This window comes from Vulpes vulpes, chromosome 15, assembly GCF_048418805.1.
Source record: "Vulpes vulpes isolate BD-2025 chromosome 15, VulVul3, whole genome shotgun sequence".
NCBI lineage: Eukaryota > Metazoa > Chordata > Mammalia > Carnivora > Canidae > Vulpes > Vulpes vulpes.
This window is the reverse complement of record NC_132794.1, coordinates 104,689,967-104,706,017: the sequence shown is the minus strand read 5'-3', so window position 1 is coordinate 104,706,017 and position 16,051 is coordinate 104,689,967. Positions and strand designations below refer to the sequence as shown.

At 54.3% G+C, this 16,051-nt stretch overlaps 1 protein-coding gene across 7 annotated transcripts in view; it reads left to right on the top strand.

Annotated features, from left to right (window-relative positions):
* HSPA12A (heat shock protein family A (Hsp70) member 12A) overlaps positions 1-16,051 on the top strand; it is a 161,126-nt gene that overhangs the window by 90,962 nt on the left and 54,113 nt on the right. Inside the window, exon 1 of one of the 7 annotated variants that reach the window (XM_072740195.1) lies at positions 4,307-4,504. The exons of 5 other annotated variants lie outside the window; for them this stretch is intronic. In XM_072740195.1, the coding sequence (XP_072596296.1) occupies positions 4,462-4,504 (43 nt within the window). In that variant the 5' untranslated portion in view covers positions 4,307-4,461. Of the gene's footprint in view, positions 1-4,306; positions 4,505-16,051 lie in introns of those variants that run through there. One more of the 7 variants, XM_072740194.1, reaches the window with a different exon arrangement.

The following is a 16,051-nucleotide window of genomic DNA, read 5'->3' as shown; positions in this document are numbered from 1 at the left end:
GGAGTGGAGAATGTGCTTCCAGGGAGGTGTTGGTGTTTTGGAGATGTGAGGATAGCCCCACGTGGCTGGAGTGACCAGCACGAGGGTACTGGAAGTTGGTGACTTGGCTCTGGGCTGGGCCCCTTTTGGGGACTCAAATGACCAGCTGAGATGGACTGAGGTTGGTATGAGTGGAAGTGGGGATGTTCTCGCTGCTCACCACCACAGACCACAGCCTGGGTCTCTCTCGTCCTGAAGGTAGAGAAGAGATCCTACGGACTGTGCTGAAGGGGGTCCACATGGAGTACTGTGAAGGGGGAGATTGGAGGGGGGCTGTAGGGGACTTGCTGCAGAGTGACCCCCTCCCCATGAGGATGGATGTGCTCTGAAATGACCATGCGAGCCGCCAGGAATCAGTGTGATGTCCTCGCGGTGGACTTGGTCCTCCCAGCTGGATGAAGCCTGTTGTGCTCCTGTTTCACTGATGGAACCAGTCCGACCACTGTCAAGCATTTATTGGGCACCTGCCATGCACTGGGCACAGTTCTAGACCTGGGGATAGAGAGGTGAGCAGCATAGTCCAAGATCCTACTCTCACGGAGCTCACTTTCCAGTGGGGATGAGATAGCAGTCTTAGAACCAGCTGGGGGGGGGGGGCATGGCATTTCCCAAAGTGAGTGAGGGAGCGAGCCTTGTGCATGTCTTGGGGACTGTGTCCCAGGCAGGCTACCTATAGCACAGGCCCTGAGGTGGGGTGAGATTTGGCATGTTCTCATGGATGGCATGTGTGTTTGGGCGTGAGGGACGGGAGAGTGGAAGGAGCTAGAATCAAGAGGCATCAGGAGGCCAATTCACATAGGACCTGGTAGCAGAGGAGTGATGAGATCTTATGCTGCTATTGGTGAGGAAACTATGGGCATCAAGGAGGGATAGTGGGAGCCCTTCCCTCTATAGTGACAGGGACAGGCCATGCTGTTTGTGGTCAGAGGAAGCCTGCACAGGTGTCTCGACCTTTGTGTGCTTCCATCTGCTCTGCCATAAAACAGCGAGGACTGCCATGAGAAGTAGGTGAGGCCAGGCATGCAGTCGCCCACCTAGGCCCCCGGCTGGCTGAATGTGTGCTCACCAGGGCTATTTCTAATTAGTGTGATAATTGGTAAAGCCCTGAGGATAAACCCCAGGCGGAGTGTGCACTGCCCTTCCTGCTCCCTGAAAATCAAAACTGTCTTCTGCTCTCTGCCCGCAGCATAGGGCCCACATGTCATTCCCCATCGTCCTCACGTGCCCTCATGTCACTGCAGCTGGGTGTCAGCGAGAGGGCAGATGGCCCTCAGGCCTTCCCACCGTAGGTGGCAGGAAGGTGGGGACTGCGGAGTTCCTGCTGGTTCTGACAGGCTGCCAAGGCCAATGTCTTAATGCTGGGGGCCAGGAGCCTGATGGAGAGGGACAGGGTGCCTTGAGGACACTAAGGATGGGCACACAAGCCAGGATGGGGGTGACGGGGGAGGAAAAGCTTCCTGGAGTGGAGAGGTTCATTCCGAGTTCTCCAGGTGGCTGCTGGTGTCAGAATGAGGGCGAAGTGGTCCAAACATCAAACACATTTTAAGGCATTTGGAATCCTGGCATACAAGAGACAGAGGTGGGTGTGAGGGATTGAAAGAAGTCATGAGGGGTGAGGGGAGATGGAGCAGCGAGGTGGGTAGGCAGGGCAGACCAGATTCACAGTAAATGGACAGACAGCTGGGACAGGGACGAGAGACCAGCGAGGTGGCCCTGTAGACACACAGGCAGTGAGACACGATGGAATGTGGACAAGTGAAGGTGGAGGAGGAATCGTCCACAGGCAGATGGACAGCGCTTGCCTTGGAGATTGACCAAATTCAGACAGACACAAATAGGAGTGAGAGCCGATGCCCTGGTGTGTGGCTCGGTGGCTTGTGGGCAATGCTGCCTTTACAGGGATCCTGCAGTCAGGAGGGAGGGCGGCAGAGGATGAGCTGGCTTTGGCAGGATGGGAAGGGCCCGGGAGCTGCCCTGGGAGACTCTCACGAGGTCTGCAGCCCCAGAGGAAGGTCAGGCCCTGGATGTGAAGGTGGGCATGTCTGCAGATAGACAGAAGAGGCTTCTGAGTGCTGAGCTGCCCACGCAGTGGGGTAGAAGGAGGAGAAAAATAAAGACGTGTGAGTGTGTAGATTACTATGGGAGACTGGGAGGTAGCGTGGGGGCCTCCGACTGGGGCCCTGAAGGATGCCTGGAGGTGGGCAGGTAGACCAGGGAGGCAAAGAGGGCATCCAACGTGGAGACAGAGACTGTAACCATGCCCAAGGAAGGCTGGTGGAAGAAAGACTTCTCGGGAGAGAGATGCCAGATGAGACATGTTGTCAAAGGTGTTGAACGTTAAGCTGAAGAGTTAGGGATTTTCTTGTAGGTGCCCAGCATGGTTTTGAATGAAGACTTAATCAGAACTGTGGTAGATAAAAAAACTCTTTCCGGCCTCACTGGTTAGGTACAAGTCTGTGTGACCCTGGTGCTCAGTGGACACATGCTGGTGGCTGTCCTTGTCCTCTTTGCCTCAATCCATGTGGCCTCAGCCTGGCCAGCCTCCCTCAGCAGGGATACAGGAGCAGACCTGGAAAGGCAAGCTAGGAGCGTTGATGCAGGGTTAGTCTCGTCACTTGGGCGACTGCCTAGACCCTTTCTCCGGCCTGCATTTGGGTGCTGTGTGCTCTTGGCCTTTGGGCGGTGTCTTGAGTCTGCCTCTGAGATAGCGGGGTATTGTCTCAGCAGGCAAGTAGTCCTGGTAGGGGGGCACTCAGAAAAACAGTGTTCTGTACCCTGGGAGTGTCTGTCATTGCCCACTGTCCTGAACAACTGGCCATTGTCCACTGTAAAAAGGTGCCTGTGACTTAATAATATCTAATACTTTTTGGACTGCTTACCACGTGCCAGACCCCCAAGCAGTGCATGCTACGTGCATCAGCTCATCTAGCCTTCTTCATTCTTAGGAAGTGGGTTCTCACCTACCCAATTTCACAGATGAGGATATTGAGGCTCAGAGAGATTAAATATTAGCTCATGGTCTCATGCACAGCCAGAGACTGCGTGTTGTGGATTTTTAATTCAGGCAGACAGAGAGCCAGTTTATCCTTTTAACTCATCACCCTACCATCACTCTCTGGGCGGAGGCTGGTCTCTGGGCTCTCCCGGCAGCACCCTGTTCCCCCTCCTCCATAAGCTGGTTGTAGGATGAAGCCTCTATTCTGCACCCTTTGAGAGCTGTGGCCCATCTCAGGGTGTGAGGGGTAGCTGGTCGTTATCCCAGCTTGGTCGCTTACTTAATATGTCTGTTCTAAGGATCATCCCTGAAATCCCTTAAACCTGTTTCCTTCTCTGCAAAATGGGGACCACCAGTCCCCAGCTCTGAGAGTTATGCGGAGCAAATGAGATAAGGCTCTTAAGCACCTAGCAGAGGGCCAGGCATAACGGAAGGCCCAGTAACGGGGGTCCTTAGGGTCTCATCACCACCCTCATCGCCTCCTTGCACAGCGGGCCCCAGAAGCCACCCGGCCAGTGGCGAACAGGTGCCCGTGGCGCGGAGCCAGAGGACAGGGAGGGTGAATCACTGGCCGCCGAAGCTCTGCATTATTAATGCCGTTATTCTCAGACTTCTCACGAGGGCCGGGCTGGGAACCCATATATGGAAAAGCGCGACTGCAGCCTCCGCGGCCAGCGTGGAATCCCGCGGAGTCCCGGCGCTCCGGGCTCGCCCCGGTGTGGCCCTTGCCCGCCCTCCCGGGACCCCGGGGGAGAGAAACGCACCGTGGAGGCCGGGCGGGTTCCTCGGGAGAGCGCGGTCTGCGCGCGGCGCCGGCTGCGGGGCTTCGGCCCGGGCTCCCCGCAGGAGCGGACGCGCGCGGGGGCGGAGGGGACCTGAACCCCGGCCCCGCCGCTCGCCCAGCCCTGCGCCTTCACTGCGCCGGCGTCCGCCTGGAGAGCCGCCCGGCCCCGCCCCGCCCCGCCCCCTCCTCGGCGGCGACCGGCGCGGGGGCCAGCCCCGGGGAGGAGGGGCCGGACCGGGAGAGACGCGGCGGGCAGACGCCGAGCGGGGCCCGCGCCGGCCTTCCCCGCAGGCCGGGCTCCGCGGGGCGGGGGGGCGGGGCTAGCGTCTGGGGGCGGGGCCGGGGCCAGGGGCGGGGCCGTGGGCGGGGCGTGTGCCTGGGGGCGGGGCCATGGGCGGGGCGAGCTCCTGGGGCGGGGCCGTGGGCGGGGCGTGCGCCTGGGGGCGGGGCCGGGCCGGGCCGGGGCGGGCCCGGGAGGAGCGCGGGGAGGAGTCCGGGCTGCGGCGGCGGCCGCGTCACAGCAGTGCTCCCGCTGCCCGGAGCCTCAGACCCGGCCCGAGCGCCGCCGAGGACGCGGACGGGGACCCGCAGGGGCTCGGGGGCTGCGCCGGAGGTTCCTCTCGCGGGCGGGGGCTGCGCGACCATGGCGGACAAGGAGGCGGGCGGCGGCGACGCGGGGCCCCGAGGTGAGCGCGGGTCGCGGGTCCTGCGGCTGCGGCGGGCGGGCCGGGCAGGGGTGAGCGCGCTCGGCCCCGCGCCCCGCAAGCCCCCCACCGCGGGCCGCGGGAAAGTGGGCGCGCGCCCCTGGACATCTGCCCCATTGGGGCGGAGCGGGGGTCCCGGGGGCCGCCTCCGGCCCTTCGGTCACGTGCTGCGCTCCCGGCCGGGGTGCGGACACTGCGGCGAGGACCGCAGCCCCCGCCCGAGCGCCCCGGCCACCCCCGGCCCGGGCGGGCGCCGCCTGCGGGGCCCCTCGCGACCCGGGCGCAGACCCCCTCCCCACGGGTGCACCCCCGCGCCCTGAGCCGAGGGAAGGGCCGGCAGCCCCAGCCGCTCATTTCCGTGACTCAGCGAGGCGGGGTGGGGGCCTGGGGCAACCCGAGGGTCTGGAGCCGGCCCCTCGCCCCCGGGGTCGGCCGTCCGTGCGAAGTGGGGGTGCAGCTCCGGCTGGGCTGCAGCGCGCCGCCCGCCCCACCCATCCCCAGGGATTCTGCGGGCCTGGGAGGGAGGAGCGGCGGGGGCTCCGCGGTCCGCTCGCTGCTCGGGGCGGGGGAGAGGACGGCGGCGCCCGGTGCGGAGGACGGACGCTCGCATCCTGCTAATGTGCCGTGGCCGCTGTCTGCGGGGAGCGTGCTCGGGCTCAGATGGGGCGGGGGTGCCGGGGAAGGACCGGGAGAGGACTCGGGGGCGGGGGGAAGAGGAGGAGCAGCGCCTCGAGCACGGGGCTGTAAATCATGGTTTCGCCAGCGGAGGAGACGGCCTGGCCGGGATCGTGGGTCCCAAGTGGGGAAAGTTGGGCGCACGGAGGCGCCGCGCGCCCCTGACCTCGGGGGCTTTTCAGCAGGAGCAGCCGCTGGAGGGGAGCGTAGCCGGGTGGCTTCCGGCGAGCGGCAGGTGAAGCCGCCTGGCGAGGATGAAATTAAAATGCCTAGGACGTAAGGGAAATGCATCCAGGAAAAGCTCTGCCGGGGACCTCAAAGCTGGGGAAACTGAGTCCAGTGGCAGCGCAGCCCCCACGGGCGGGTGCTTGCAGTCTTGCAGTCTCGGGCCGCGGCCCCCGCCCTCTGCTGCGCTCTGAGAGGCACCTGCCCCCTCCCCAGCCCATTGTTCCTGCAGATCTGGGAGGTGCCTCCCCACTCGGCACTGCAGTAGTGGGGGAGTGCGGGGGGGGGTGAGGGGGATATCCTAACGGGGCTCACTCTTGGGAGGGGCCTTGGAGAGCCCAGGCCAGAGCTCTGGCTGGGCCCTAACACGCATCCAAATCTGCCCCCGCCCCTGCCTTTCCCCAGCTGGCAAACGCCGGCAAGGGGCTGGCGGCTTTGTCTGGATATCACTCAGCAACTGGATTGATTCATTACCCCCCCCCCCCCCCCCCGCTCCCCGCCCCAGCTTTTTCTTTAAATTGGAAAAAAGAAAATGTAGGATGATAGAGAGGGACATCAGATTTCCTAAGCCTAAGTTAGTGAACCAGTTTCTTGCTTCTCATGCTGGGATACATAGTGGATGGCTGTGTTGAATGCAAGGTTGGCCATAGGATGTGTGAAATCAGAAGAGCGATCAGGGATGTGCTTCCCCCCCACACCATTTGTCTTGCAAAATGGAATTCAGCACCTTTAGCCTACAGACACATGCACACAGAGGCGCTGTGTGGTTGTCTATCCTCAGGCTGGGAGAGCTCCCCATCCAGGATGGGGAAGCACATGCTGGGTGTGCTGGGCCACCTGCCACTGTTCGCCTGTGTCTATTCCTGAGTGTTTCTTCACTTCCAGTGATCTGCAGTTCAAGGCAGCCTGTGAGAATATCCAACACATGGACTTGGGACACAGAGCAGGCTGTCCCTGGCAACTTGCTGGGTCTCTCTTGGTTCCCATGCCTTCATCTCGAAAATGGGAGATATTAATAGTATCTCACAGGAGCAGAGCCTGCTCACCCATCATCTAACACATCTATTTCTAAGATTTCCTTCACTCAGTGTTTACTGTGCTGGGCAATGAGCATACATTATTTCATTTGTTAAAGCCTCAACAACAGATCTGTTACCAGAATTCATGTTTCCCCCAGGTAGGAAATCTAAACATAGGTTGAGTGACCTGTCCAAGGTCACACATCTAGGAAGTATTGATTTGGACTCAGGCGGTCCGATTCCAGAGCTCCAGCCCGTTGGGGCCATCCTAGGTAGCTCCTGTGGGTGTGGCCAGTGATTACTACTCTACTAGGAACATAAAAAGGGTGCTCTTCAGGGGATTATTTCAAGGATGCTTCTGCTGCAAAAGGATGAATGTTGGAGGGATCAAACTATGTTAGGACTTGTGAGCAGTGGGAGCCCTGGGTGGTGGGATGTGCCAGAAAGGCTGGCCAGAAAATATTTTGGCAGAATATGGTAGCTGTGGAAGCTGGGTGATGGGCGCATGGTGGTTCATTACTATTCCCTTTGTATATGTGTGCAAGTTTCCTTAATAGAACATTTAAGTTAATTTATAAGGCCAGTGGGGCTACCTTTTAATCTTTAGAGCTTTGGACAGCAAAAGCTGAGATGACCTTCAATCCTGCCCCCACGAAAACCTGCAGTAGTTGACACAGGGAGCCCTAGAAGGATGAGATGAACAGGGGGGCGAGGGGTGGTCAGGCTGGGCTAGCTCCTGTGGTGATCCAATCAGGGGTAGGTGTGGGCAACAGACACCTGGTAATTTGCTCCAGGGTGGGGACAGGGTTAAGGAAAGGAATGGCAGACGGGGGCGGGGGGGTTGCCTGTGTTGGGGGTGCCTCCTGGAGGTGTTGGGGTTTAGAGACGGGATTCTTAACATCCCGGCAGTCAATCACAATAAAAAAAAAAAAAACATTTTGAACATTGACATTTACTGAGGACTCAGTTTATGCTGAAATCTGAAAATATTGAATGATATCATTTGGCCCTGCCCACATTTGTTATGGAATGAATGGCTACAAGAGAGGCCCCGTTACCCCCATTTCACCCAGGAGAAAGCTGCCAGGCCTGCGTGGCACAGCCACGAGTGGGCTTGAGTGAAGGGAGGAGGTGGTCAAGCTGTCCAGCCTCTCTTAGCACGTGCCTGGCATGTCATAGGACCCTGAGGAAATTCCACCCAGGGTCCGAAAGAATGGGCACAGACTAGTGGAGTCTGGCTACCCCATGGCCCCATGGCCACCAAACTATAGATGGAAGTGGGAGGCCACTGGTCGTGGTCCTGTTTCCCAAAGTTCTGTGAACTCCCTTAGCCCTCCTGCCACCCCCTGCCAGGAACGTCCTCCTTTTCTCTAGCAAACTCCTACTTATCCTTCAAAACTCAGCTCAGGTATCACTTCTCAGGAAGCCTTCCCAGACTCATCCATCTTGGTGAGGTCTTGCCTTCGTGGTACTAGAGCTGCCGGAACTGACTGTTGGTAATCTCACCTAGTGTTCACCGAGTGCTTACAAGGTTCCAATTTTCTATGTGTATACCCCACTGACTCCTCCAACAACCCCATGAGCTTGGTGTTATTATTACCCCATTTTGCCAATGAGGCAGTTGAGGCTTTTGAGGAATTGGATAGTTTGCCCAGCCAAGGAATCAAAGCACCCAGCCAGTGAACGCTTGGGGTTGGGGTGTGAATCAGTTGTGGACCATAAAAGCTGGTGCCTTTCTCTTAATGCCCCTTCTCCTGACAAGGGCAGGGAACTATGTCTTTCATTTCCATGCTCTTGGTGAGGGCCTATAGCAGGTGCTCAATAAACCCCCTACTGTGTGTCAAATGAATATCAGTAATCCACAGGGAGCACAGTGGTGGGGAATGGCATCTGCATCCTGCCTACTCTGCAGCAAAGCGGTGCTTCTAGAAACATGGGTGCTCAGGAGTGGGTGGAAGCTGTAGGGCTGAAGGGGGGTAGGCAGGGCTCAGTCAATCCTTGAGGAGATGCGACTTTGATTCCCACCAGGGTTTGAGTGACGACTCAGTATCGTGGGGGCGAAATGCTCTCTCGTTGCATAAATAGGCTTCTGGTAAGGGAGAAAGCATCTTTATTATTGCTGCGCATAATTAGAATAGCAGGGAGGAACCAGGCGCTTTAGTGAATGAGCAGCATGTGGCGGGGAGCGAGTGCCTTCCCCTTGCAGGCATGTCTGGACATTGCCAGGAAAGCAGGATGAGCCAAGGAGGGGACCAAGAAGTACAGGCACTGCCCAGAATTGACGCTGACCCCACTGCACTGGGTTCTGCAAATCCTTGCTGCCTCCCCTTTAGTGGAAATGACTCCCAGTCCATTGCTCCGAGATGGGCAATAACAGGTGCAGAGGGGTAAAGGAGCAATGTGGCTTTGGAGCCCAAAGCGCATGTGAACTTCAGCTAAGCTTTCCTTCCCTGGTCTGGACAAGGGGCTTGTGAAGCCTGCCTAGGTCTGTTGTGGGAGCAGAGCAGATATCAGAGGGGCAGGAATTTAGCAAGTTCTTTCCTCCCTGGAGGAAGGGAGAGGTGGCTTTCCTGTCTCTACCTCCTAGATGCCCCCTGGGATTATTGCCGCGGGTCCAGCAGGTCTGCTTTCTTTGGAGGCTTTAGAAGGAGGGCAGATTCTGCTTGGGTTCTTCTGACTTGGGTCTATGTGGAGATTATGTTCAGGTCCTGATGCTTTTGGATCTTCAGTGCTCAGTTCTGAAGCAAGGCCCTGCAAGTGATGAACACCTCTCTCCTGGCAAACATGAAGTCAGCCCTCCTTGAGCGCCTTTTCTCCCCTGTCTGCAGAGTCCACTGGTGGGAAGCAAGAATGAAGGCAGCTGGGGCTGGTCCTGGAGCATGTAGTATCAGAAGCTACACTTTCTTGGTCACCGGAAGCCCCCTGGGGTTAGTTCCCAACCTGGCTGCCTATTAGAATCACCTGGGGAGCTTTATCAATGTCTTGATGCCTACGCCTCCTTCCAGAATTATTATATCAGGACTTTTTTTGGGTGAACAGCCAAGTTTGAGAATCAGTGAGTTACCACCTATCTGGATTTCAGACTTGGGACCTCAGCATGAGGGGGGCGGAGGGCAGGAGCATCCGACACGGTTCATTCCCTGGTGCTAGACCGAGTCAGCAGAGTTTGTAAGCACCAGCTCTGTGTTAAATGCTTTGCTTGTATTGTCTCATTTAATCTTCATAAATACTCCATGAAGTGGGAGGTTTTACACGAGGGGAAAGAGGCTCCGAGGGATTGAGTACATTCCTCAGGGTGAGATAGTGGCAGGGAGAGGGGTGATGTTAGGACAGAACTCAGGGCTGTCAGCAAAACCTGCACGGGCACATCTTATCCTTAGGGAACTTCTCAGTCTTCAGCCACTTGAGATGTACCTTCCTGACTCCATATGTACTGGCCACCTAAACCGCAATTTGTTAATTATTTTTAAAATTGATCTGATGTTTGTTGAAAATGCATTTATTTTAAGAGTCTGACTTATGTTAGTTCCAGAAATGGGAAACCTGTGTCACTTGCCATAAACAGAAGGTGACCACAGCGAAAATGTATGGAAACCAGGAACATGGTCAGAACACTTGAGGCAGATGCTGTTGCCCTTGGAAGACTTTGTGCTGAGGCCGCACTCTGGGTAAGAGGGAGACCAGAGAGTTTTAGAGGAGGTCAGGGATATAGGAGCACCAGACTTGAGACATTCTCTTTTCTGGAAATCGGTCTCCAGAAGGGCCTGAACAGGAAGAGAAATGCTTTAGGAATCACCTGGGGGAATGTCCTTATGATTCTTATTCCCAGACCTTCTGGAATTAGACCATCCAGGGAAAGGGGCCCTGGAAGTAGATTTGCAAAGCCTGCCAGTAAATTTTATAATCAGGTGAGAACTAGTGCCCAGTCCATGGATCACCACAGTCAACTCTGGCCATAGGGCAGTGGGCCCCCATCAGGGACCCTGAACAAGAACGTGCTGCTTTACGTTGACCATGCAGGGAGGAGAGAAGGTTTCCCTGCAATTTTACAGGGACAATTGGCTTGGATTCTAGTTCTCGCTTTACCACTTACCAGCCATGGGATTCTGGGCAAGTTACTTAGCCCCTCCCCCACCCCACCTCAGTTTCCTCATCTGTAAAGTGGGAATAATCAATAGTACCCATTTCAAAGCAGACTGTTTACTCCCACAACCTCTGGTAAGGTTATGGCTCATTTGCTGTTGTCTGTTATTATTTATTATTATGGATCCTGTAGATATAGGTAGGGCATTTATCAGTAGCTGGATTTTGTCCAGGAGGCTCAGAGGGGAAGAGGGTTGGATCCTACAGCTAGGAAGGGGCAGACCCCAGCCTGAGCCTCAGTCCATATGGCTTCTTGGCCAGCAGGCCCAGAACTTTGGAGAGCTGGGTGTCTCAGGCTCTTGGCCACATTTAACACCCCTGTGGCCCTTTGCCAAGCCTCTGAGCTCCCTGTTGGGCTTCCTGATTAGAGCACTAGTAGGGTTCAAGGTCTTTTTGTTCAAGGACTCTATCCAGGGCTGCTGACCTCTGCTCTCAGGTGGACTTCCGGTCTGCCTTTGGATGGGCCCTGTCTCTGGGCTGAGACTCCAGACCTGGAGTTTTGCAGATACTGCTCTGAGCTCTGCTAGGACTACCCCTCCTCTTCCAGCCTTGACCATGACCTGGCAGCTAGGGATGTCAGGTGGGGCTGGTGTCAGGTGGGACTCCACAGGGTCCCTCCCAGGGAACTGTGAACTGTAGCATATGGCCTGGGTTTTAATCTCCTTATTTTGAGGGTGGCCTTGTGTCCAGGTTTGCCTGGACAGTTCTGGTTTATACCTCTTGTCCCGGTGAAATTATTAATAGTGACTTCTTTCATTTTCTGGGTATCTCAGTTTGAGAGATAAATCCTGTGGTTGTGCTTCTTATCTCTCTGTCCTTTCCTCAGCCACGTGGGCCTCAAGTGGGATGAGAGTAGGATGTGTGGTTAAACCCGGGCTTTAGGCTCAGACACTTCTGGGTTCAGCTGTGTTTAACTCCTCACTGTAACTTTGCTGCTCTTCTATTTCTTCTTCTGTAAACAAGGATGACTAGTAATCTTGCTCCAGTGGGGTGCCAGGAAAATGAAATGAGAGAATATAAGTCAAGTGCTAAGCATGAGCCTGGTACATAGAAGATGTTCACTTAGTGGCTGTAATTGATTGTTCTCACTGCTGGTTTGATTTGGGAGTTGTCATGATGAAACCTGGGATCTGGAGCCAGGCTGCCCGGGTGCAACCCTGGGCTGTGCCATTTACCTGCTCCGTGGCCCTGGCAAGTTACTAAACCTCTGGAAAGCTCAGTTTTTTTCATCTGTAAGATATGGATTGTAATAGTCTTCTTCATGTGGTTTTTGTGAGGATTAAATGAATTTATATAAGAAGAGCATTTAGAACAATGCCAGCCCTAAAGCAGACACTGAATTAATATTAGTTATTATTATTAGCTGTTACTGTTATTATGATTAATAATCCTAAATTACATTCTTGCAGGCAGGGGGAATTATCCGGTGTGTTCGTTTCCTATTGCCATTGTAAAAGCTACCACAAACTCAGTAGCATAACACAACACAAACTTACTATCTTATTGTCTGCAGGTTGGAAATAAGTCCAAAGTGGGTGCTACTGAGCTGAAGTCAAGGTGTTGGTAGAGCCATGTTCCTTCTGGAGGCTCTGGGGGAGGCTCAGCTCCCTTGCCTTTTCCAGCTTCCAGAGGCTGCCTGCATTCCTTGGCTCGTGGCCCTTTTCTCTATCTTCAGAGCACATCACTCCAACCTCTGCCTCCACTTGCACATCTTCTGGCTGACTCCACCCCTCCTGCCTCCCTCTGCTGAGGGCTCTTGTGTAAAGACCTATTCTGAGGGAGGTGGGTGGGGGGTGAGGGTGATTGGGTGACAGGCACTGAGGGGGGCACTTGATGGGATGAGCACTGGGTGTTATGCTATATGTTGGCAAATTGAACTCCAAAAAAAAAAAAAAAAGACCTATTCTGAGGCCACTTTAATAACCAAAACAGTCTCCTTGTCTCAAGGTCCTTCATGCAATCACATCTGCAAAATCCCTGTTGTCATGTAAAGTGACATATTTGTAAATTGGAGGGATTGGGACCAGGATGTATTTGGTGGGGTGCTGTTATTCAGTGTACTACAGCCAGGAAGGTTGGGGTCTTGCCTAAGGAGCATTGGTTAGAGAGCCTTCAGCCTCCCTCAGGAGTCGTTTGAATGTTAGGAGCTGTTCCTCTTTGGGGTTTTATGTTTATGTCCAGCTACATGATATCTTCCTGGAATTGGGGTTGTTGGTTAGCCCTTGGCTTTTAATCACTCCTGCCTGGTAGGGTCCTTGGAGATACTACCACTTTGGGGGATTGGTTTAGCCCCTTCTCAGGGGTCTATAAAATCATTAAGACCTAAATAAAAGGTTTAGTGGCTCCCAAGTGGGTAGAGGTATTAAAATATCAAAGAATTGGTGAAATGTCTAGAAGATGTCACATTATGTTTGCTATGCAGTGGACCATCCCAGAATTTAATGGGTTAAAACAGTAACCATTTTATTTGTGCAGGATTCTGTGCTAAATGCTTCTTTTCTTGGTCTTGCCTGGGGTCACTCACCGACTGCATCTGATGGTTCCACTGGGCCAGAGAGTCCAAGATGTTCTCACTCAGTGGCCCAGGGGTGGATGCTGGCTGTCAGCTGGGCTTCTTTACCGTGGTGGTCTCAGGGTGGCAAGAGGATGAGTAAGAGGTCACAATGAAGGCCTTTTGAGAAGTTGTATGCTCTCACTTCTGCGTTCTAGTAGTCAAAGCAAGTCACGAGGCCCACCAGATACTGGGGGGTAGGGAGAGAGATCTACCTCTTCATGGGAGGTGCTGCAAAGAATTTGTGGCTACTTTGAATCTGAGTCAGTTTGACTAAAAGTATAAACTTTAAAAAAATTGCATTATGTTTTAGAACAGCTTGCGGGTTAGATTCACTCACTTCTTACAACTTTCTGTGAATGTGTGATGTCAAGAAGCCTGCCTGTGGTAAATCAGATGTTCCTTATAGTCAAATTATCTGAAAAGCAACTTCTAGTTATCTTACACTTGAAACTGTTGGTCAAACAAAATGTTAAAAACAAGAAAAAAGGTGGAGAGTGTCTGAGTGGCTCAGTGGGTTAAGCATCCGATTCTTGGTTTCGGCTCAGGTCATGATCTCAAGGGCATGAGTTCTATCCCTGTGGAGTCTGTCGGAGATTCTCTCTCTCTCCCTCTGTCCCTCCCCCTGCTCACACGCCCATGTGTTCTCTCTAAATAAATAAATATCTTTTAAAAAAAGCAAGAAATTACTTGGTTGTTGGTCTACAGCGTGTGTTTCCGTGATTGTTAAATGGGGGGATGATGGTATGTGTGGAAGTGGTGTTGGCTCGCTGACAATTTTTCCCAGGTGTTTGTGTTTTGATAGATTAGAACTTGTTTCTCATGATTAAGGAGCAACAGAAGAACAAAAAAAAAAAAAAAAAAAGGCTGAAAGTCTACAGGTACATCTTCTAGTGCAAGCTGTGGCTGTTTTAATGTCTTTCCACCCCCTCACCCTGAATGGGGAAGCCAAGAGGGCTGATGAAGGAGCCAGACTGGCATTAGCTTGTTAAGACACCCTGGGTAGGGGTTTGGACTTTGATGAAAGTGCTCTTTGTAGGAAGTGAGCGCCCCCAAGGCCCGTCATCTCAAAGAAGGAGCACTAGACAATGAATGACTGGATGGGGTTTTGGGTCCAGGGGCCGGTGCAGCTCACTGTGAATGGATGTTACTAGAGCCATGACTATTTTGGGAAGGGCTCAAGTGACAAGGTCCCGTAAGTGTTGAGTGATAGGCACCAACACTGTCTTTCCCGTGAATCCTTTTATTTTTAGTGTGCGATTTTGCAGAGTGTGAGGACTTTCGGGGAAACAGACCACACTGTGGCAGAAATGCTTGTATTTCTGTTTGCTGTAGGATGAGTGTCCATTTACAAGTATTTGCCCTGTTACAGAGTGGGGCCTAAGAGGACGTGGCCTACGGGCAGAGCCTCTTCTCTTACCTGCACCTCATTTCTTCATACATTTGCTGAACTTTTGAGACTGTTTTACTTCTCATCGCATATTTTTTGAGTAGTTTCGCTTACTGTGTTCCGCTTTTACTGTCAGAACACCAAGGCTCCGTGTAGGTAAGTTCTGTACGATTCACCAGCTAAGCACCCCCAGATCTCGGAGGGAGGTGGGTTTTGCTAGTGTGTGGCAGTAAAATCCTCCTTGTTAGCTCGTGTTTTTTGTAAATAAGACCCTAGGGTTTGTGGGTTTTCCCGTGGCTGGGAACAGTGCTCTCTGTGCCCCAATTCCTGGTTTCGGCTCGGGACACAGATGATGCAGGTGCCAGGGCTTAGGCCTGCTGCCTCAGAGGTCACAAGCTGGCCTCTCTGTTTGTCCCCATGTTTCCATGGACCAGTGGCTAAATTCCTCTGATCACTTCCTTCCTTTCTTTTCCTTTCCTCATTGTCCTTGAGGGGCCATCTCTGCCGGTTGGGATAAGCAACTGTGTACAGTACAGACATCAGGAGTCTTGTTCTCAAAGAGGTCACGGAAGCTGTTGAGGAAACAGAGTCGTAGGTGGCATCGCCAGCCCCATGGGGCCCAGTCTGTCAAATGTCTGGCCTGGGCCAACCCTCTGGTGTTACCGACGGGCACACTGAGGCCAAGGAGGCCCGCAGAGGCTGCTCCCAGGTACTTGGCAAGGCCAGCGTGAGAATGCAGGCCGATTGTCTCTGCACGCTTCCCGGCTGAGCCCAGGGCTGGCCTTGGAATGTTCTCAACGCTCCTGTCGGCCAGCCCCCTCCCAAGCAGCGAGGGCTCCACAGTTTGGGGATCTGAACCTCTCTGCCCTCAGTACCGTAATGACTTGACCCTCCCTGCAGGAATTACATTTTTAAAGGAGTGTTTGAAGAGATAACGGTTTATGTTAGAGGGCCCAGGTGCTCAGTCAAATTGAGCAAGTCTTTTGAGCGAGTCCTCCCTGGTGAAGCCCCAAGGCAGCCTTTTCTCTTTCCTTGGCATTGTTCCTGCCTCAACAATGGTGGTGGCCCATCTTTCGTGCCAGCATTAAGGAGGGCTTTTAGTGGCGAGTAACTAAATGTTTTCCAGCTAGAGGAAGCCCAAAAGGAGATTTAAGAGAGGATCCCGGGATGGCTTCTGGAACTCCCTCCATGCTGCATGGAGCAGAGAACAAGCTGGGAGCCTGGAGTCCTCCCCCTCCACCCCCCACTCCATCCTGGTCTCTAACTTCTGCTTTACCCGGGGTTGTAGCCTCTCCCTCCCTCCCTGCACGCCCAGGGTGTGGGCTCCCCAGGCTCTTTCTCGCTTCAATCCAGATTCCCAGGGGAGGCCTGTCTGCTCCTGGAACTGTTACCCCTGGCCAGGGGCGGGGTCACTTGCTGGATGAGGGGATCAGCGGGGAGCCCTGGCCGGTGGGCAGGAAGTGATTGCCTCTTGTAGATGCAGTCACTGTGTGAGGAATTAAGTCATTGACAGTCGACGGTTCCTA